This window comes from Gigantopelta aegis, chromosome 10, assembly GCF_016097555.1.
Source record: "Gigantopelta aegis isolate Gae_Host chromosome 10, Gae_host_genome, whole genome shotgun sequence".
Lineage (NCBI taxonomy): Eukaryota > Metazoa > Mollusca > Gastropoda > Neomphalida > Peltospiridae > Gigantopelta > Gigantopelta aegis.
This window is the reverse complement of record NC_054708.1, coordinates 3,079,567-3,102,188: the sequence shown is the minus strand read 5'-3', so window position 1 is coordinate 3,102,188 and position 22,622 is coordinate 3,079,567. Positions and strand designations below refer to the sequence as shown.

General features: G+C 36.4%; 1 protein-coding gene across 3 annotated transcripts in view; it reads right to left on the bottom strand.

Moving 5' to 3' along the window:
• The window catches only part of LOC121383355 (formin-binding protein 1-like), an 82,700-nt gene that overhangs the window by 17,717 nt on the left and 42,361 nt on the right, over window positions 1-22,622 (bottom strand). The window contains exons 5-11 of one of the 3 annotated variants that reach the window (XM_041513334.1): window positions 22,286-22,348; window positions 20,920-21,024; window positions 20,201-20,233; window positions 15,366-15,494; window positions 14,686-14,832; window positions 12,916-13,128; window positions 23-138 (exon numbers count right to left, since the gene is read on the bottom strand). In XM_041513334.1, coding sequence (XP_041369268.1) covers window positions 23-138; window positions 12,916-13,128; window positions 14,686-14,832; window positions 15,366-15,494; window positions 20,201-20,233; window positions 20,920-21,024; window positions 22,286-22,348 — 806 coding nt within the window. The remainder of the gene's footprint in view (window positions 1-22; window positions 139-12,915; window positions 13,129-14,685; window positions 14,833-15,365; window positions 15,495-20,200; window positions 20,234-20,919; window positions 21,025-22,285; window positions 22,349-22,622) is intronic. The other 2 variants (XM_041513335.1, XM_041513336.1) reach the window with 2 other exon arrangements.

Here is a 22,622-nt window from a genome sequence, read left to right as displayed (position 1 = left end):
CCCATATTGTGCTAGTACCAACCTTTCTGCCTGTTCCTTTGCCATATCTCTCTTTATATTATCAATCTTCGACTGTAACTTTCGCCGCCGCTGATTCGGAGGGAGATCACTAAAATCTTCATTCTGATTATCAGTCTGCTGAAACGAATAACAACAAAATCAAAATCAAGTCAAATAATCACAGCCAATCAAAATCAAGTCATGTAATCACAGCCAATCAAAATCAAGTCAAGTAATCATAGCCAATCAAAATCAAATCAAATAATCACATCCAATTAAAATCAAGTCAAATAATCACAGGCAATCAAAATTAAGTAATTTGAATAAGGTAGTAATCAAAATTGACCAGTGATAAAAGAAAATATCAAGGCCTAAGAATTGAAAGAATACTGATATTGTGATTGAGAAAGATTTCACATTTATGTATTATTAAGTAATAATTACTTTTGTAGCTGATTATCAAGTGAGACAACCAATAAGAAATGGTGTTTATTTACTGTAGGACAGGCCAACTAATGTATGTTAAACACATTTATGTATTATTAAGTAATGATTATCAAGTGAGACAATCAATAAGAAATGGTGTTTATTTACTGTAGGACAGGCCAACTAATGTACATTAAACACATTTATGTATTATTAAGTAATGATTATCAAGTGAGACAATCAATAAGAAATGGTGTGTATTTACTGTAGGACAGGCCAACTAATGTACGTTAAACACATTTATGTATTATTAAGTAATAATTACTTTTGTAGCTGATTATCAAGCGAGACAATCAATAAGAAATGGTGTGTAGGACAGGCCAACTAATGTACATTAAACACATTTATGTATTATTAAGTAAAGATTATCAAGTGAGACAATCAATAAGAAATGGTGTTTATTTACTGTAGGACAGGCCAACTAATGTACATTAAACACATTTATGTATTATTAAGTAATGTTTATCAAGTGAGACAATCAATAAGAAATGGTGTTTATTTACTGTAGGACATGCCAACTAATGTACATTAAACACATTTATGTATTATTAAGTACTGATAATCAAGTGAGACAATCAATAAGAAATGGTGTTTATTTACTGTAGGACAGGCCAACTAATGTACGTTAAACACATTTCGCTTTCAAACAATCCTTCCTATGACTGATACTTTTTGTGTGCTGCCAACATTAATGAGATTCAAGAATTTTATATTTGGAAATAAGATGACGGAATATGAAAAAATATTCATCGTCTATCTTGGTAAAAGTTCTGTTTTACACCAAATATGAAGTGTGTAAGAATTTTGTGAAGTACAATTATGTCAGTAAGTCTACAACTTGTTTTCAGGCTGCATCTTAAGAGAGAGGAAGTAATAAGACACATACACAATTTCCTGAAAAGCATGAATTGCCAGGCTCAGACTGTCACTGTTAAAACAAAATTGACCAAGTCAATGGTTGCCTTGTAATTTCCCCAACTCCCGACATATGACGGATGCACTAAGATTAACAACTAATGGGATATATGCTGGATATTGAGTTGTAAAAGCGCTCAGACTAGCAACTGGACAGTCGTAAAAGTCGTGACAGCAGAAAGTTGGCCAACTTTGTGCTGGCAGTTGGTAGTCTGAGTCTAGCATTACCCTTATGATACTATACAGTGTTCAAACGACATCAACATTAAAACAGTTCAACTATACATCACTACAAAACATCATACTTTTAATTCTTTTAAATCAACATCATGCCATGCAAAGTTATCCACGATTATAAAGTACCATTTACAAACCTAGTTGAGAAGAACCTGTAGGTTGGCTTAACCACTAAGAGTCTAGAAGAAAATGGACTACAAAACTACGACAGAATGTTGAACACATTCGAACCATGACCGAGGTGCAGTAATCTATACGCTGGTTGTACTATGTGAAGAGGAAAGTAAAATTCAACAAACATGCATGAAATGAGGGACACAACTCTTTAACCACACTACACGGTGCATTCCATATGAAGAAAGTGAAGTTTAAATACTATAAAGCTATGTTTAAACCCAGACACAAGTCGGACAGTATATTTAGATCTCACGTTAAGATAGATATTTACGAGATGCCTGATGCACTTGGACATTTTTTATTGTTAAAGAGGTATGGTTACTCAGTGAAAAGGTTGTAAAGCAGATGTGGGTCAACACTGACCAGTGGTCAAACTACTGCCACCCGAACTAGTTTTTGTTGGTTAACATCACCAGTGGCCGGGAGATTTTTTTGCCTGCCGTTTTGTCAATTATTTTGCGTTTATACTGTATGATCATGTTTGGTCTGGCAGGATATGATTTAGCCCCAGCAGAATTTATAGATTGCTGGATCAAATGTCCGGCAGGAGGTTCAACCACTTTCAACCCTGCTGACTGCACTATAATCAATCATAACCTTCAAATTAATCGTGAATATGATCCAAGCAGGACATAACTTTGACTGATGCTCTATTTGTCCTCAATGAGGAGAATATGAAACACTCAAAACAATAGATCTTTTATCACAACAAATAACGCCTCACAAACGATTTGACTTCTCATACTGCACACTCCGGGAAAAAAGGGTTAAACAAAAACCTACTACAGACACGTGAAACAAAATGCACAAAGCGGAACTAAAACGGGCACTGAACTAAAAGGCCCCGAGCTCCTGGAGCTAGCGGGATGTAATGCACCACTGCAAGCTTCCAATCAACTGAAGAATTCTCAAAAAACAATCTACGTACCAAGAGTCCAATGATCTTGGAGAAAAGTAAAACAATAAAAACATTTAAATACTAAATGCCAGAACAACAATGTACAAACAACGGTGATGAACTGAAACTCTTTATAAGTCTTCCTCAACACTTCACGAAGGTGACAGTGGGGGTTATTGGTCAAGGTATGGTTTAACTGCAGAGCAGGCTACTGTTTACACATAACCACATGGCCATCTCGAGTTCATTTACGGCTAGAATCAGATGGAATCTAGCTCAGTAAAAGTGTGTTGAACTGTGGTTTTTCCCTTTCACAACCAGTGATTTATTTGCATACTTAAGGAATTACCTTGATATCTTACACATTGATCTACTATTATCCGACTCAATAAACCTACCAATTGAAGAAAACGATTTCATTTTTAAAGCAGTCGATAAATATATAGCTGAAAGTAAGAGATTCGAGTTGAACCAACTTATTATTCTGATTTTTACTGCCCCATATAAGGTTTAGCTCCAACAATAGGATCATCACTATCATAATTGTTCTTGACTATCCCATTTCTATTCTATCTACTCTCTACCTTTTATTACTATATATTAATTATGTTAAATACTTTATGCCATTGGACATTATGTTATTATGTTTTTTATATGATTATGAATATTGATTATTATCTGATGTCCATCTTGTTTAGGAGAGCACTTATATAGGTTCTGCCTGTTGTGCAATCCTTTTGATTTTTTTTCTGGTCAATAAAATATCTCAAAATCAAAATCCAACCAGTGCTCTGGTATGTACTGTCTTGTCTATAGTATGGGAAAGTCTAAATACCAGATCCTTGCTGGTGTTTTGTTATGAGTTTTCTTGTTAAGACTCCAAATACAGTAGCCAAAGCTTAAAAATGTGCAGAGATGTTATTAAAGAACTTTTTCTTTCTTTTTCCTTTTTGGAGATTTTTCTTATTATTCACAAGCTATGTGGTGTTTAATGTGAAAAAAAAAAAAATGTATTAGTTTTTTTAGCTTGATACAAAATAAATATAACTTATTTTACAATAATTTCACTCAATGATTTGTAAATAGTACTATTTTTAAATCACAATAATTCAACCATGTTTATGTTAGTAATTAGCAAACAAAATATTTCATTAGCAATTTTGCATTGAAAGTTTTCCAGTGTTGTGAATGTGAAACTTGTAGGGAGATGCAAAGTGATGTCATTCTAATACTGATGTCATTCAATTTAAAAAACAGCCATTATTACTGTTTTGAAAACTTAAAAAAAGAGGTCTGCTTACCTCCACCCCTATTAAAATAGTTCTGGGTTCCATATTAAGCAGACAATGTCGTTTAGAAATGTTGGTATGTTTTCATGTTTTACAATTGCAGGCAAAATATTACGTTTAATTTTTAAAACATGAAAGAGTACAATTAGTCAAGTACAACATATAAAAAAATATGCCATATGGATATGCTATATTTATTGTATACGAAGCCGAAATGATGGTGCCTGATATCAACAGGCAGGTTGTTCACCACAGTAATGGGTGATTACACTACTATAACAGTCCTATCAAATCAAGGTTTAGATACATCTATCACAGGTAAAAACTCTGACTTCATCGTTCACTGTATCGGAGATGGAAGCAAAAGTTTGTTTTTGTTTAACAACACCACTAGAGCACATTGATTTATTAATCATTGGCTATTGGATGTCAAATATATGGTCATTATGACACCGTCATAGAGAGGAAACCCACTACAATATGTCCATTAGTAGCAAGGGATCTTTTATATGCACCGTCCCACAGACAGGATAGCACATACCACAGTCTTTGATATACCAGTCGTGGTACACTGGCTGGAACGAGAAATAGCCCAATGGGCCCACCCATGGGGATCGATCTCAAACCGACGGCGCATCAAGCGAGCACTTTACCACTGGGCTACGTCCAGCCCCTAGAGATGGAAGCAGGGAATGTTTATACACACAGACAGAACAGCACACGTCATGGAGCTCGGCTTCAAACAGGAAAAACATCAAACAGTGTTATTTCGGGGATTTTATCCTACGACCCATGGTACTTGAGACAGAGACTGGTCAGTGAGCTACGTCTCAAACTCAACAGACAAAGCAAAATGTTAGTACAAAATGAAACATCTGTACTATGGATCATTATGCCCTTGTTTTTGCAATCAGTTATTGGTGACCTGTCAGGTAATATCACGTTTATCACTGATACTCAGCCAATGACAACATTAACTAAATAAACGTATTCTGTATAAACCATCTCAATTCTTGTTATTGTTAAGTCTCGATGGAAAGTGCATTTCACTTCTATACAGTGAGTGCGAACATGGGCGAGTGTTTTTCCCTCTTCATGCAACGTAACGACCGTTTAGTGCGTACAGTGTTCTCCAGTGTTACAAGGTAGTGGACGATTACTAGTTCCCATCACACTACAAACTACAGAAGAAGTCACCAGTCAGTTGGAGTTAGAAGAATTTTTCAAAGGAAATTGTTTTTGTTAAGGAAGACTTACAAAGTTAAAACACACACACATATATATATATATGATTACATCGTGATATTCCACAGACCTGCGAATGTTTCTGATGCCCGATGATTGCGAGAGAAAGAAAGATGAAAGATAAATGAACAATTGATGAATATTAACTAAGTCAGATAAACATGAACCTTAACACAATGATTATGAATATTAACTATGTCAGATAAACATGAATCCTAACACAATGATTATGAATATTAACTATTGTCCGAACCAAATTGTTAACAACTACGAAAAATTACTCTCCTACCTTTAATTGCAGTTAGATTTCCTCAAAAGTTTGTCCAGACAGAAATCTTGAAAAAACCCATTACAATGACACAGATTCCACATACCCGATGATAACTATGTCACCTATATCGACTTCGCTGAGAGCGCATAGGGCAAAAAGCATGTAATTTTGTGTCAGCTGCCATTTTGACTTTTTATGGAATATTCTTCAAGAGGGGTGAAAGGATAGGACTTAATCTAACAACGTCATAATATGTTATGATATAAAAACAAATGTGATGACGTCATATTATTTATTATTATTTTTTATTATTATTATTATTATTTTAACGATACCACTAGAGATCATTGATTTCATATTAATTGTGTCACATACTTTGGAGGCTTTCACCCCTCTTGAAGAGTATTCCATAAACAAGCAACATGGCAGATGGCAGAAAACTGCATGTATTTTTCCCTATGCAATCTCAGGAAAGACAATATCGGCAACATTGTTGCAGTCTCGTGTGTAGAATCTGTATATTTGTAATGGTTTTTTTGCGATTTGTTTCTGGACAAACTCTGGAGGAAATCTAATGGCAATTAAAGGCAGGAGAGTAATTTTTTGTAGTTGTTAACAATTTGGTTCGGACAATAAGTCAGATAAACATGAATCTTAACACAATGATTATGAATATTAACTATATCAGATAAACATGAATCATAACACAATGATTATGAAAAGTAAAACACTAAAAAGACATAAAACCTTGCAATCCCAAAATAAAACATGAAACCCTAACAATATCAACGTCAACACAATAAAACTACATGAAACAGAATATGAAATTCGACACCACTAAACAAGTAATGTAACAACAGAACGTATTAAACCTTAAATTAAACAATGTAACCTGGCCTAATACACAATGAAACACAACACTTAACACACAACAAAACATGGAATTTAACAACACACAATAAGTGGATGGGGGGCGGGCGGGGGCGGGCGGGTGGAGAGAGATCCACTTAATTTGCAAAACATAATACAGAAACAAATAGGGAAAAATAAACACATACATAGAAGACATTACATCACAAATAACATGAATAAAACACACAAAACCATAAAACACATTACAACACAAATAACAAAGCACATAAATGAATTTAAAAAATTTAAACAGGACATCCACATCAAAACAGAATTGAAGGAGAGTAATAAGCGTCTTAGCTGAAACAGGTGAAGATAACTCTATTCCAGATGGCGCGACGATCGACAGGGTCCCAGAAACCTGGTTTATCTCTGTCTGGCTTCAGGTTATAAGTGACCAACTGAGTGACTTGAAATTACGTATCAGTTTGTTTTAACAGTAAAGTAATATTTTAAATATCAGAATGTGTTTTGTTGCATTTTTCTTAATGTCTAATTGGGAAAAGTACATAAAAAAAAATTTGGGTGGCAAAGTTGAGTTTTTATGCAGCAAAGTGTACCCATGCACACGTTTTTATAGAGTGTCAACACGAACGCATCGATTATTATACAAAATATATATTTATTACTTTTACTGTTAATGTCTTTTCCACCATATCTAAGTATATAAAATACTAGACTGCCCTGTGTAGGAACGTCCTGTATAGAGCCGTCATCACTATATATATATATATATTTTAATACTACACACGCACACATTATACCATCGATGTTCCAAACTGCGTTCACCTAACAACAAAAACACGAATATGATATTTATGGAAATATTATTCTACATTTTTCAGCTACGATACGTGAAACAAAATAGATTTTAATCATTTAACGTACAAAATTAACAATTTAGATGTAAAACAAATCCATTCTAGTAAACAAAAGTGAAACACCCTACAGTAAACAGGAAAAAGTGTGACGTTTCTAACTGTGTTCAGGTGCATGCGTTTGCAAAAAGTATCGTAATGCGCATGTGCAGTTCATCATTTTCCAATTTTAAGACAACTACATGAACAAATATATGTTTCTTAATTATGCACAGTTGCCAAACACTTAATTTATTCAATTTTTTTAAAAGGAAAAATTCAATTTGTCAAGCGTTCTGGTCCGGTCTGCATTTTATCAACACACATCACTCAAACTTGATGTCATTTTTTAATGAATTGTTTCTAAATTAACAAAATTTATATACTCAAAATTATTTACAACTGTTATGAATGTATTATGAATACAATTCACTACAATAGAGGCACAAAAATGTAGCATACCTTTTGCAGATCGAATATAATAATTGAAAACAAATTCTAACAACAGGGGTCCTAAAAATCATAAAAATTAAATTCTTTGGCCTTGTTGATCTGGCACGTGCGAGGTCATGTGACACGCATCAAAAGTTAATTCGTCTTTCTCCATTTTAAGTCAATTTCTACGAGTCATGTGGATCCGATATCGGTAATTTTAAGGAATAAACAAAAACGACTTAGTAAAATTAATGGTTTTAGGGGTTTGTAAAGTTTTGTATTTAGATACTTACTTTTCTCAACTTTATTGTTTATAAAAATGTTCCTGAACTGTGAAGAAAAACCTCATAAATGAACGACATGCCGATGACAACAAATCGGATGTTGATTGCGCGAACCGTGCACGAGAAAACAAAGTGAACGGAATTTGAAGCATAACGCATATATACAATTTATTGATTCTTATCCACAATATACATATATTTTCTTTATTATTACCGACTTCCACCCTCATATCTCAGTACACGTGTAGACAAACAACAACTGGTAACCATTCACTGCAGTGTATACTATAGACCGTCCTGTGCAGAACCGTGCTGTGTAGGAACGTCCTGTACAGAGCCGTCATCATTATATATCTTTTTTTAATACGCACACGCACACGTTAAATATATCTTCTTTTTTTTTTCCGAGTATTATCCAAAATATACATATATTTTCTTTATATACAAAATATATATTTATTCCCTTTACTGTTAATGTGTTTTCCACCATATCTAAGTATATAAAATACTAGACCGCCCTGTGTAGGAACGATACAAAATATATATCTATTCCCTTTACTGTTAATGTGTTTTCCACCATATCTTAGTATATAAAATACTAGACAGCCTTGTGTAGGAACGTCCTGTACAGAGCCGTCATCACTATATATATTTTTTAATACTATTATCCACAATATACATATATTTTCTTTATTATTACTGACTTTACTGACTCCCTCCCCCTCCCCCTCCCCATATCTCAGTACACGCGTAGACAAACGTCAACTGGTAACGACTGATAACCGTTCACTGCAGCGTATACTATAAATCATCCTGTGCAGAACCGTGCTGTATAGGAACGTCATGTACAGAGCCGATAAGGTTTATGTCCGTTATGATCATGGTATAACAAAGCATGAAAAAGCAATGAAAAAATACAGCTATTGTCCGAGTTTCTTGGACCCTGACGAGTGACGTGCCACCTGTTTTATTATCTCCCCTGTTCTGAGCTAAGAGGCCCATTCTGATACAAGTCAGGGTTCAACAAATGCACCAGCCCTCGGTCCCAGCTAGTGAATGTTTGGTCTGGGCTAGTGGAGATTATCAACTGTATTACTATAATACATAGACACCAGCCCTCGGTCCCAGCTAGTGAATGTTTGGACTGGGCTAGTGGAGATTATCAACTGTATTACTATAATACATAGGACACCAGCCCTCGGTCCCGGCTAGTGAATGTTTGGTCTGGGCTAGTGGAAATTATCAACTGTATTACTATAATACATAGGACACCAGCCCTCGGTCCCGGCTAGTGAATGTGTGGTCTGGGCTAGTGGAAATTATCAACTGTATTACTATAATACATAGGACACCAGCCCTCGGTCCCGACTAGTGAATGTTTGGTCTGCACTAGTGGAAATTATCAACTGTATTACTATAATACATAGGACACCAGCCCTCGGTCCCGGCTAGTGAATGTTTGGTCTGGGCTAGAGGAAATTATCAACTGTATTACTATAATACATAGGACACCAGCCCTCGGTCCCGGCTAGTGAATGTTTGGTCTGCGCTAGTGGAAATTATCAACTGTCTTACTATAATACATAGACACCAGCCCTCGGTCCCGGCTAGTGAATGTTTGGTCTGCGCTAGTGGAAATTATCAACTGTATTACTATAATACATAGACACCAGCCCTCGGTCCCGGCTGGTGAATGTTTGGTCTGGGCTAGTGGAAATTATCAACTGTCTTACTATAATACATAGACACCAGCCCTCGGTCCCGGCTGGTGAATGTTTGGTCTGGGCTAGTGGAAATTATCAACTGTCTTACTATAATACATAGACACCAGCCCTTGGTCCCGGCTGGTGAATGTTTGGTCTGGGCTAGTGGAAATTATCAACTGTCTTACTATAATACATAGGACACCAGCCCTCGGTCCCAGCTAGTGAATGTTTGGTCTGGGCTAGTGGAAATTATCAACTGTCTTACTATAATACATAGGACACCAGCCCTCGGTCCCGGCTAGTGAATGTTTGGTCTGGGCTAGTGGAAATTATCAACTGTATTACATAGGGCTGGTGATTTTCTCAAACATTTGTCGAACACTGTACAAGTACTGCAAATCCACTGCACTGTATGAACTTAACACAGTAAACATCCAAGAAGAAAATGACTAAACCGACACTATTACAGAATATTTTTAAAACTGACACCATTACAGAATATTTTTAAAAGCGACACCATTACAGTATATTTTTAAAACCGACTCCATTACAGTATATTTTTAAAACCGACACCATTACAGAATATTTTTAAAACCGACACCATTACAGTATATTTTTAAAACCGACACCATTACAGTATATTTTTATACAACAAATATGCGAAGCTACATGTCCTTCAATTGCAGCTAAGGTGTCTCTGCAGTGTTTCTTTTGGTGTCTTTTTCACTTGGATTTGATATTTCTACTAGCCTGGGCCCATGCTTTCGAAGCTTTCTCAGTGCTATGAAATCATAAAACCATCGTAGGCTTTGACGTCACCATGGTGTGTGCTACAACGATGTCATAATCTATGTTTTACCATTTCGTAGCACTAAGATAGCTTCAAAAGTCCCTAGCCAGGGTTTTTTCTGAGCACTGTGAGTTGTCAGTTGTGTTTGAAATGAAATATATCTCGTCAGTGAGAAAACCAAGTGGCGCAAGTGACCCGTGAGTTGTCAGTTGTGTTTGAAATGAAATATAACTTGTCAGTGAGAAAACCAAGTGGCGCGCGTGACCTGTGAGTTGTCAGTTGTGTTTGAAATGAAATATCTCGTCAGTGAGAAAACCAAGTGGCGCGAGTGACCATTTCAGCTCACTAGAACAGTTGTTGTCTTATCCAGGTCAGGACACTTGTTAACATTTTGGAAACATGCCTGCTTGGGTGGTAGAAAGTGTCTCAATGAAATAGAATTATGCAAGGTTTGAGAGCTGGGGTTACTGTGGGTGTAGTGATCTTATTGAACATATTGTGCGACAATCGTAACACAGAATGTAACAAAGAGCACAGTAAAACAGACAGACAAGCAGACAGGCAGACAGACAGACATGGACAGACAAGAAGACAGACATGGACAGACAGACATACACGGACAGACATGGACAGACAGACAAATGAAAAGTAACAAACAATTTTAATGACAAAATTTAAATTTATATGAATGATGATAATATTTCTGAATGATTAACATACCTGGTTGCTTATTATTAACCAGACAAATAAAAAACATCTTCATATTTGTTGTGTAGAAGTGAACTAAACAATGTGTAAACATGTAATCAAACACAACACGACAACTGTCCTATTTGTTTTCCATCAACAGTTTGTGGTATTCACATGTCGCTGTTTAATTTCCAGCCTGCCTAGTAGTGGTTTGTTTTGAAACTTATATAAGCTGTACTTCTGGTACACCAGTGTATTAAACACTGCACAGTATGCAGAATATGGAAATCATAAATAATGTGTTTATAAATTACATTCATACAATACTGCAGTTTGATACAAACGTTCACCGTTTCAAAACATTTCACGTTTGAATTTCTGGAACAAATAACTTGTTCTTGTTTGAAGACAAATCACAAACCAAGCGGATGAAACCCAATAGAACACTGGTATGACCGTGTCCACCCATATTTCTACTCGGCTGATGGCATTCAACATATTATATATATATATATATATATATATATATATATATATATTACAAACTTCATTTCAAGTAATCATCCAGTAAAACCAAAATATCTGTTTTCTTTATTTGCAACTTTTGTTTGCTTTATAGCGATACCAATTTAAAAATGGATAAACACTAATAAGTAACCAAAAACCCCACAAAAAACCCACACTAGTCAACATTCAGAGCAGTTAAAATTATGTGTGAAATTGTGGATTCAGTGGAAAGTAAATGGTTTATATGCATTTGGTCGGGAAAAAAAAAGAATGGTGGTCATATTGTTCAACTGGTCTGTCAGAATTTTCACTCGCATTTGATGAATGGACTAGTGCATTCTTCACCCAATCCTTGTTCCCCAAGGACTTGAAATAAATAGAGTCATTTCTTGGTGCACAGCCCAGTATGTAAATTACTGCACAGAAACAAAATATTTCTCAGTCAAGAACAGGTAACCCACTAAGGAAATACCATACTTTGCAGGCACAACAAAATCCACACTATTCTTTATATAATTATCAATTAAAAATGCTACATAATAAATTTATATAGAGGATAATAAACAAGTTACCGGTTATTATCAAATTTATGTTCCGTGTGAAACTTTTTTAACTTGTCATGAGCTTGGGCAAGTGCCAAATAAAAATAATTTCACGAGGGACATAAATTTAATAATAACTGGTACCGAGTTTGTTATTTCACGAGGGACATAAATTTAATAATAACTGGTACCGATATTATTTTATTTATCACCTGAGCTATTTTTTCTCTCGACTTTCTGGTCAATATCCATACATGGATGTATATAGAAATGGCGTAAACCACTTTACATACTGTTCCGAGTATTGCTGTAACTTGGTATTTTATTCATATTCACAGATAATTAACAAAAGAGAAGAAAACAGTTCTATTAATTCTGTTCAGAATGTATGTAATGAACTGTATTAAAATAAGATTTTATTACAACTTTAACAATGAAAACTGAGAGGCGTAAATGCAAGCTCTTTAAAATTATGTGACATCATTTGTTTATGTTTACCAACTTGTGATGACATCATATTTACTACCAACAAAATCACTGGTTTGTAAGCGCCAAACTGCCCAATGATATTCTACATTACACCAATACATAATTATTTTCTCACTGACAAATTATGTTTTTTATTTCCCCGGTTACGAGTGCCTAGTGGGGTAATAATGTCTATTAATACTTACTTTGGATCCGCTAAAAATTCCGAATATGCCTTTTCTCGTTTTCTGTCTGCCGGATAGGGTGGCTGACTTGATTGTGTTTTTATCTGCCGGTGTTTTCTGTTTGGGAGCCGTGTGATTGTTCTCGTTAGTCTGAGCAACACTTAGGTCTTCAAATGGAATGTCCTCGGGTATCGAGTAGCCAGACTTATACCTCGCTATTACTAATTTTGAATCCTGGAAGACAAAAACAAGCACTGTTAAGTTTTAAAGAAGACAGGAATGATTAATGTTCACCTGTAGTCTGTCCCATCCTCTTACAAAAATGTTTTTTTGTAAATAATTTCAGTTTAGTCCGACTTAAGACTTAAAACTGTTTTGGAAATAAAATAACCCAACTATTTTTTATTGCAATTTAGAAAACAATCGGCTCAGAAATAAATAACTTGTAGTAAATTCTATACAATGAAGAAAGGCGTTCTCTGTGGGAAGGACTATAGGTGTAATTATTGTGTTATTAAAACCTGCTGTTACGTAAGTATTAACGATTGTATCGAAGTTGGTCAATGAGACTTCACATTTTTGTGCTTTAGCACATTCTGTGCAAAAAACAAATGTAACTGAAAAAAGTATAAAATATGTGGTGGCTGTAACAACAACAACAGACACTTTATTACTTCATTGGCCATGTTACATGACATGATCAAGAGAATATTTGTCAGACCCCAAAAAACGATATAACACTTGAAGGATATAGTAGTTTTCTGCAACACATTGTAAAATTTAAGAGATAGTTTTAAAGATAATTCTTACAATTGACATAGATTTCTTAATACTGGCAAACTTTTACTGTTAAATAATTTGTGAACCTTTAGAATATTTGGCCTAAACAAGTATTTTGACATAATATATTTCCGACGAGTGTATTTATAATTATTTCTATTTATGATTACTTCAAAATGCCCTGCAGTAGATGATCAAACAATGACCCGAGGCGTTATTCACACTTTTTCTTTAAATGCACTTAGCAATGTTCCTTATTTTAAAAAATGGATGTTAATTAAAGTCTTAAATATGTGCTGGCTGTAGACATGTCATAACTACTTCAAAATGTCCTATAGCAGACCATCAAACAATGACCCGAGGCGTTATTCACACTTTTTCTTTAAATGCACTTAGCAATGTTCCTTATTTTAAAAAATGGATGTTAATTAAAGTCTTAAATATGTGCTGGCTGTAGACATGTCATAACTACTTCAAAATGTCCTATAGCAGACCATCAAACAATGACCTGAGGCATTATTCACACTTTTTCTTTAAATGCACTTAGCAATGTTCCTTATTTTAAAAAAATGGTTGTTAATTAAAGTCTTAAATATGTGCTGGCTGTAGACATGTCATAACTACTTCAAAATGTCCTATAGCAGACCATCAAACAATGACCCGAGGCGTTATTCACACTTTTTCTTTAAATGCAATAAGCAATGTTCCTTGTTTTTAAAAACATGGATATTAATTTAAAAAAGGACTAAAATATGTGTTGGCTATAGACCTGTCATATTTACTTCAAAGTGTCCTGCAGTGGACCATCAAACAATGACCTGGGGTGTTATTAACTTTTATTATATGCGCACTTAAAAAGCCAAGAAACACTCAGAACTAAACTGAATTGGTTAAAAGCAAAACTATTTTCAGAGTGAACCGTCAGTGTAAATACAAATGCTATCCAAGTCTCTGAAGATATTCCCCTTACCAAATCCCACCCACACCCGGAGTTGCGAACCACCCTTTTACCTCTTTGGCATTGATAGAATTAGCAGCTTTATTCATGCCCTCTATACACGTGTTGATAATGGGTATCACATTATGCTCAGTATTGGCACATTGTCCTATAAACTCTTGGATCTTGTTAATTCGTTTTTCATCTATGTCTTGCAAATCCTGAAAGAAAAACCAACACAAATGAACATCTATTAAAAGCTGCCTACAGTATTTTGTACTATATTCTCATGTAAAACCAACACAAATGAACATCTATTAAAAGCTGCCTACAGTATTTTGTACTATATTCTCATGTAAAACCAACACAAATGAACATCTATTAAAAGCTGCCTACAGTATTTTGTACTATATTCTTATGTAAAACCAACACAAATGAACATCTATTAAAAGCTGCCTACAGTATCTTGTACTACATTCTCATGTAAAAGTGAGATCGTTTTTGTTGGGCTGGGCTTCACATGGTCCATTCCTTGACGTGGTGAGGTAGCTTACATGTTTCAATGACTTGGAGAGCTATGCCAGCTGGAGCATCAGCTCCTGGTAGGGTCACCTAAGCTGGACTGGTCAAAGGGTAGAGACTAAACTAATATGGACCGGACAGGCAGAGGACATAAGTCAAGAAAGACAACTATCTAGGAGAAGAAAATTTACAAACAATTCTTGTATGAATTGTGTGAGAGAGAGAGAGTCACCTGAAACACTTTTGGCATAAGGCTGGTGTAATACTCGCGCTGGAACAGGTTCGTGTTCTGTAGCTGGGATGCATAATCGTTTTTACATTCCTCACACTGTGTCGCCTTGCTGTTCATGATAACCCGGTACTGCAACGAACGAAGCAACACAATGCAATCATCAACAAGGCCTTGATTTTAAACAGTGCTATCAGACACAAGGGAAAAAATACCAGTTTAAAACAGTGATGTCAAACACAAAGTACATGAAACAAAAAATAAAATTAACAACTAAACAAAAGAACATGATGTATACACTGTTGCTAACATCATGATGACTTGGTACTGTAGTGAATGAATCAAGACAAAAAAACATTAAACACGACTTCTATTTTTAATAGTTGTGTCAAACAAAGTAAATAATGCAAAATAAAATTAAAAATTAATTAAAACATCATAAACGCCTTGTGATTGTGCCATCCCTACTTGATTAAATGTTAAGTCAATTTTCAAATTTTATGAAAAATCAAGAAAACAGTATGTCTTCTTTTTTTTTCACCTTCTTTTTTAAATTCAAAGACATTACTGTAAAATTAAAAAAAACTTCCACATAAAACATAAAATTGAAGGACTTTCCAAGGTATTGTGAAACTTTACAAATTCCACAACCTATGTTAACATCAACATTAGTTCTGACTGCATTACTTGTTTACGAAGGTGCTTAACATTTTTAGCTGCCTACAATAAAGTAATGATGACTGCTCATCATAGCAAAAAGCATACACAGTACAACTGGAAGTATTGAGGAAATAGGGTCATAAAGCTAAGTAATGCAGATGTTGGCATCAGGGTGGTACGGATAATAAGGAACTTCTTTTTTATATTAGTATTACCGTATATCTTCGCCTGTAACTCGATCTCGGCTATAAGTCGAGTCCCTAATTTCAAGCCCTGAAAACCATTTTTTTTTATTGACACGTTTATAAGTCGACCCATGAAAAACAACTTATACTAGCCGTCATTAATAACGCAATTTCCTTTTGTCAAAATAATATATGTTCCGGTTGGACTTCGTTGACGCTATTCGTCAATGTACATGGTACAGTGGTACACATTATTTCAGCAGCATGTAAAGGTCGACTTCCGGCCTGTTCCCAACATAAGGGGAACAACGCGCACACGCAACCACTTGGCGAAATAACACTTTGCACGTGCATTTCCTGATACCCGGGCACACTCAGAACACGCAGGTGGCAATGAGTATCTCACTCCTACACGATGCCTCGGTTGAACAACGCCGATCGGAATCAAGCCATTGGCTTGTTGAATGCCGGAAACTCGCAATTGCGGGTAGCACAATGGTTCCACGTGCACCCGTCAACCATTAATCGGCTCCTCAACCGATATCAGACAACAGGGACCGTCAATGACCGCCGTCGTTCGGGCACACCACGCGTAACGACCAATAGACAGGACCGGAACATACGGTTGCGGCACCTGCGCAATCGGTTTTTGACAGCCGCAAGCACTGCCAGGACTGAAGTGGGAACCAGGGGACGACTCATCAGCGCCCGAACTGTCCGGAGACGTCTTGCCGCAGCACGACTGCATTGCCACCGACCCTACCGTGGCCTTATCCTCGTGCACAGACATCGTCAAGCAAGACTCTTATGGGCCAGGAATGGTGGGCATTTGCGACCCAGGAGATGGCGAGATGTCATCTTCTCGGATGAATCGAGATTTAACCCGAGTGTCACGGACAGACGTCGTTGCATTTACCGCCGTCGTGGAGAACGTGTCGCGCAGGCCTGTGTTCTGGAGAGGGACCGCTACGGGGGCGGCGGAGTCATGGTTTGGGGCGCCATCAATGCTGACTTCCGGTCCGAACTCGTGGTGGTACAGGGAAACCTTAATGCGCAACACTACGTCGACAACATCCTGCGGCCGGTCCTCCTCCCATTGATGAGACGGCATGGCGGAAACAGGCTGGTCTTCCAGCAAGACAACGCTCGGCCGCACACTGCCAGGCGTACACAGGCGTTTCTTCGTGCCCACCATGTCACTGTGTTGGACTGGCCAGCAGTTTCCCCGGACATGAACCCAATAGAGCACATGTGGGACGAGCTGGGACGTCGTGTTCAAAACCAACCGAATCCACCACAGAACTTCGCTGAGCTGCAGCAGGCATTGCAGCATCACTGGGCAGCCATCCCACGACGTGTGGTGAGGCGCCTGTGCATGTCCATGCCTAGGAGGCTGCAGGCGTGCATCGCAGCACATGGAGGTCACACGAAATACTGACCCCCATGACGTTGACATTGCCAGAGACGTTATGCGCGATTCACTGTTGGCGGCTGACAGTGCCAGTCAGATGGGCCAGTGGTTGGTCTCACTGGTGGTATCAATTTCATTTTTGTGGGATCTCGCATAATAAAATAAACCATGATCATTTCCGAGATTGCGTTTTTATTGCCGCCTAGTATATAAATATTGAAATATTTCTTATTTTCAGCATATGAGAACAAGGGAAAGCTCAGTAATATTCATGAAGTTAATCACCGACAAAACATTGTTTGAACAACCATTAATGCAAATGACCAGATTTCAAAATAAACTCAGGCAACAGGTAGTTAGTATTGTTTACATTTTTGCTATTAGTGATGACTTAATTTAACTAAGTGGACTGTTGTCTTGGCATGTGAGTAAGATCGCACGCCTTTTCGCATAACCAAAACCGTTCTAATGCCCCCAAAATTAGGTTATAAAAAATAAATGTGTCAAATTAACATATTTGAGTATAAATACATGGCATACTTCAACAATAAAACTTGTAAAATAATCCCCAAAACAGTAATATTTTTTGATGAAATTTTTTTACCCTCTTATAAGTCGACCCCCAAGTTATAAAATAATTTTTGGGTGAAAAAAATTCGACTTATAGGTGAAGATATACGGTATATGTAATTTTTCTTTTTTTCAGACAGAAAAATTCCTGATGTATGATATCCTACAAAATAATAAATAAATAAATAAAATTACTGATCAAGAAGCTTCCAATATTAATTTTTTTTAAATCCAAGAGTAATTAATTATTATCACTTAAATACATGAGACCACTTTTTTCTTACTATTGTTTTTCCTATTTCATGACACTTACTGTCATACACGCTTACTGTCATACATGCTTACTGTTCTACACACTTACTGTCCTCTACATGGTGTAATACACTTACTGTCATACACACTTACTGTCCTCTACATGGTGTAATACACACTTACTGTCATACACACTTACTGTGCTCTACATGGTGTAATACACGCTTACTGTCATACACTTACTGTCCTCTACATGGTGTAATACACGCTTACTGTCATACACACTTACTGTCCTCTACATAGTGTAATACACGCTTACTGTCCTCTACATGGTGTCATACACGCCTACTGTCCTCTACATGGTGTCATACACGCCTACTGTCCTCTACATGGTGTCATACACGCCTACTGTCCTCTACATGGTGTCATACATGCTTACTGTCCTCTACATGGTGTGGTTCGTAATACACGCTTACTGTCCTCTACATGGTGTGGTTCGTAATACACGCTTACTGTCCTCTACATGGTATGGTTCGTAATACACGCTTACTGTCCTCTACATGGTGTGGTTCGTAATACACACTTACTGCCCTCTACATGGTGTGGTTCGTAATACGTGCTTACTGTCCTCTACATGGTGTGGTTCGTAATACATGCTTACTGTCCTCTACACAGTGTGGTTCGTAATACACGCTTACTGTCCTCTACATGGTGTGGTTCGTAATACACGCTTACTGTCCTCTACATGGTGTGGTTCGTAATACACACTTACTGTCCTCTACATGGTGTAATACACACTTACTGTCCTCTACATGGTGTAATACACACTTACTGTCCTCTACATGGTGTGGTTCGTAATACATGCTTACTGTCCTCTACATGGTGTGGTTCGTAATAACCGCTTACTGTCCTCTACATGGTGTGGTTCGTAATACACACTTACTGTCCTCTACATGGTGTGGTTCGTAATACACACTTACTGTCCTCTACATGGTGTGGTTCGTAATACACACTTACTGTCCTCTACATGGTGTGGTTCGTAATACACACTTACTGTCCTCTACATGGTGTGGTTCGTAATACACACTTACTGTCCTCTACATGGTGTGGTTCGTAATACACACTTACTGTCCTCTACATGGTGTGGTTCGTAATACACACTTGTCTAATCATTTGAATCTCAACTGTAACACTATTATTTGGAGAACAGAATTTTAATAACTAAGAAAATACCAGCATGTTCAATTCTGTCCAGGACCTCATCATAAATAATAAACATTTCAAAACGATTTTCAACTATTTGCAGTTTTTACTTTCTTCTATTTCTAAATAATGTAACTATCTTACACCCACACTCAGTCGCTCACTTTATCTATCTCTCTTCTTTTGTTCACTTCATTTTGTCTTTGTTTATAAATATACATTTTATTAATTTTGTCACCTAGACTGTTCACAAAACATTTGCATTTGCAAAATGTAGGGAGATTCCATAGTATCGGCTTACACCTATCGGCCGATCCCAAAACTGCATACGTGATGGTAATAAATACTGTTTAAACAAAAAAGCAGCATTTTTATACTTAAGCCAGAGTACAAATCACATGATTTTCTTTCCTTTACATATTTCTTAGCAAATTAAAAATGAACATAAAGCGTGTGTATTATTAGACTGGAGAATATGATTATTGGGAAAGTGAAATTCAACGCTGGGGTGAAGTCTTTGAATTTTAAATGTGTGTTGTTGACATACAAGTCCTTACTTTTTCAGCTTTCTGTTTTAACATGCAAAGATCCTGAAGAGAATCAATTGACAATCATTATCACAAAATTAACATATACCCTTCCACATAAAAACACTCAGCACTCTAATAGTAAAGGCAAAATACTAATTAACAAGTAAAATGTATCATATGAAGTGTCTGAAACCATGAATAATTTTCATTGCGATTCTCATGGAATATTCAGTAAAAAGCCCTGAAACAGTATTATCAACAGTTGCCAGAGTTAACCGTAACAATTCACAAACAAGCACCATAGAAGAAATGTAAAAAGAAACTTTAATTTAAACTGGTTCAACTACTTGAGAACTTGAACTGAACGTCTCCCCCTGTGGCCGTGAATCACATGAGAAAAATAATCAGAAACCAGGGCACAATAGTTCACGAGAACCGTTCTTCTGTTCGCATGTCGGTTACGCAACTTTTAAATCACAAGAACATGGGGAACAATTACATTCTAAAATTAAAAGTACCATATATCAGTAATGAACTAGAACTACATTTAAGTAACCGAATAATCAGTTACCTAAGTAAAACTCACATGAACTAACCGGAAAACTTCCGGTTACCTAAGATTTTGAAATATTGTCCCCTGGAAACAAAATGTATTTTAATTGTATGTGGCAAGTGATTTGTGAAGAGCTCAAACTTTATAAAATATTCAAGCCACAAAAGATAATCTTTAATAAAAACAACATTACTTTTTCCACTTCGGCCCGTGATAGATTAATATCAGCATCTGCTTTACGGTAGTTATCCAAGGCTTTTTCTGACTCTTTGAAGGCTCTTTCATACTGTCGCTTTGACTGCAATAACAAACATAACCTTGTATGTCTAAATGTCACATAACAATATCTTAATCCAGCTTTCTTTCTTTACAGAACCCCCCCACCCCCCACCCACTGACAAAACAAATTAGATGTATAACTTGTCGTTATGATAAAAAGAGAAAGAAAGAAAGATTTGCTAAATGATGACACTTCAGCACAATTTAAAACTAAGGTTATTTGGTGTGTAATATATGCTATTTTTGACAGCCAAGTTTTTGAAATGTGAGAGTTAAATTATGCACCATAAAAATATTTATGTAAATAATAATCCATAATCTAAAAGGTCCAACCACCTCATTTTTAGGGCTAGCTCTGTCACTCGCCAAATTCACCAACTGCGGATTTTAGGAACAATTGGCGAATTTTATTTTAACTTGGCGAAAACAATTTGTGTAATAATTGTTATTTTGTTGGAAAGTGTGATCACCCAGAGCTAGCCGTGATTTTGAGTAATATCAAATTGTGCCATTCAAATAAATACCCTTCTGCAGTGTTTCTGCCAGAAAGAAATTTTTGGGGATGGTGCTATGGAATTTAATTCAATGACAGTATGGGGGGTATGGGGGGGGTCCTTCCCCAGAAAGAAAATGGGTTACGTTTTGGGCTAGGGTTAAGAATATCATGGAGTAATGATAAAGAGTAATTAATTTTGTCAAAAGGTTAATTTAAACAAAACAATCTGCCAAAATATTTTGGTATGGCGTCATACCCGTTTTACCCTCTGGCAGAAACCCTGTTCTGTCCGAAGTCAGGCCATTTGCCCTGCCAGAGACTGGACTTGGGACAGACTTGCCCATTACTCTAGTGGTATATGAACATGTTAATAGAGTTCTGCTTCTGCTGCGCCCCCACAGGCTACTCCTTCCAACGAGCAGCAAGGAACCTTTGAACTGAACTTCCCAAGAGAAAGGACAGTACATATTACGGCCTTTGGTGTACTAGTGATGGAGCACAGATTGGGGTCACACAAGTCCATGGTGATTGATCAATCCTGTGAATCACAGCACCACTGACAAAGATACATCTTCCACTCTTTGATCAGAACAAATGTCTTTAATGAAATGGCATAAACACCTACACTTAGGTTGGTATTCTGAATATTGTTTCTGTTTTCAGAAAATAGTATTGTTACATTCAAGTTTGAGTTTGTCTGAGAAAATAACAAACTAAGAAACTAAAACATAGGTGACATTATAAAATAAACTGTCAAATATATTGTTAATTACTGCTAACTTACCCTCTCTAATAAATTAGTAGACCTCTGTAACTGCTCTTGCAGTTTGGAACCTTCGGCTAGGTGCTGTAAAATAGATGAAATGCTGATTACCAATTAGTGGGTTTATTATCACTATGTGCCACACGTGGCCAATAAAACGAGGGAGAAAACTTTCGCTGACAATATACTTATGACTAACATACAGTACATAATAATGATTGTAAACAAATGACAATCAATTGTTGGGATTTGAAAGCTGTTTAAAAGTGTTTTAAAATTGTATATTAAGGGACATTTCATATACAGGTCTCCTTTTTGGCCTGTCCGGAACACCCAGTTTATTACAAATAATTTGAAA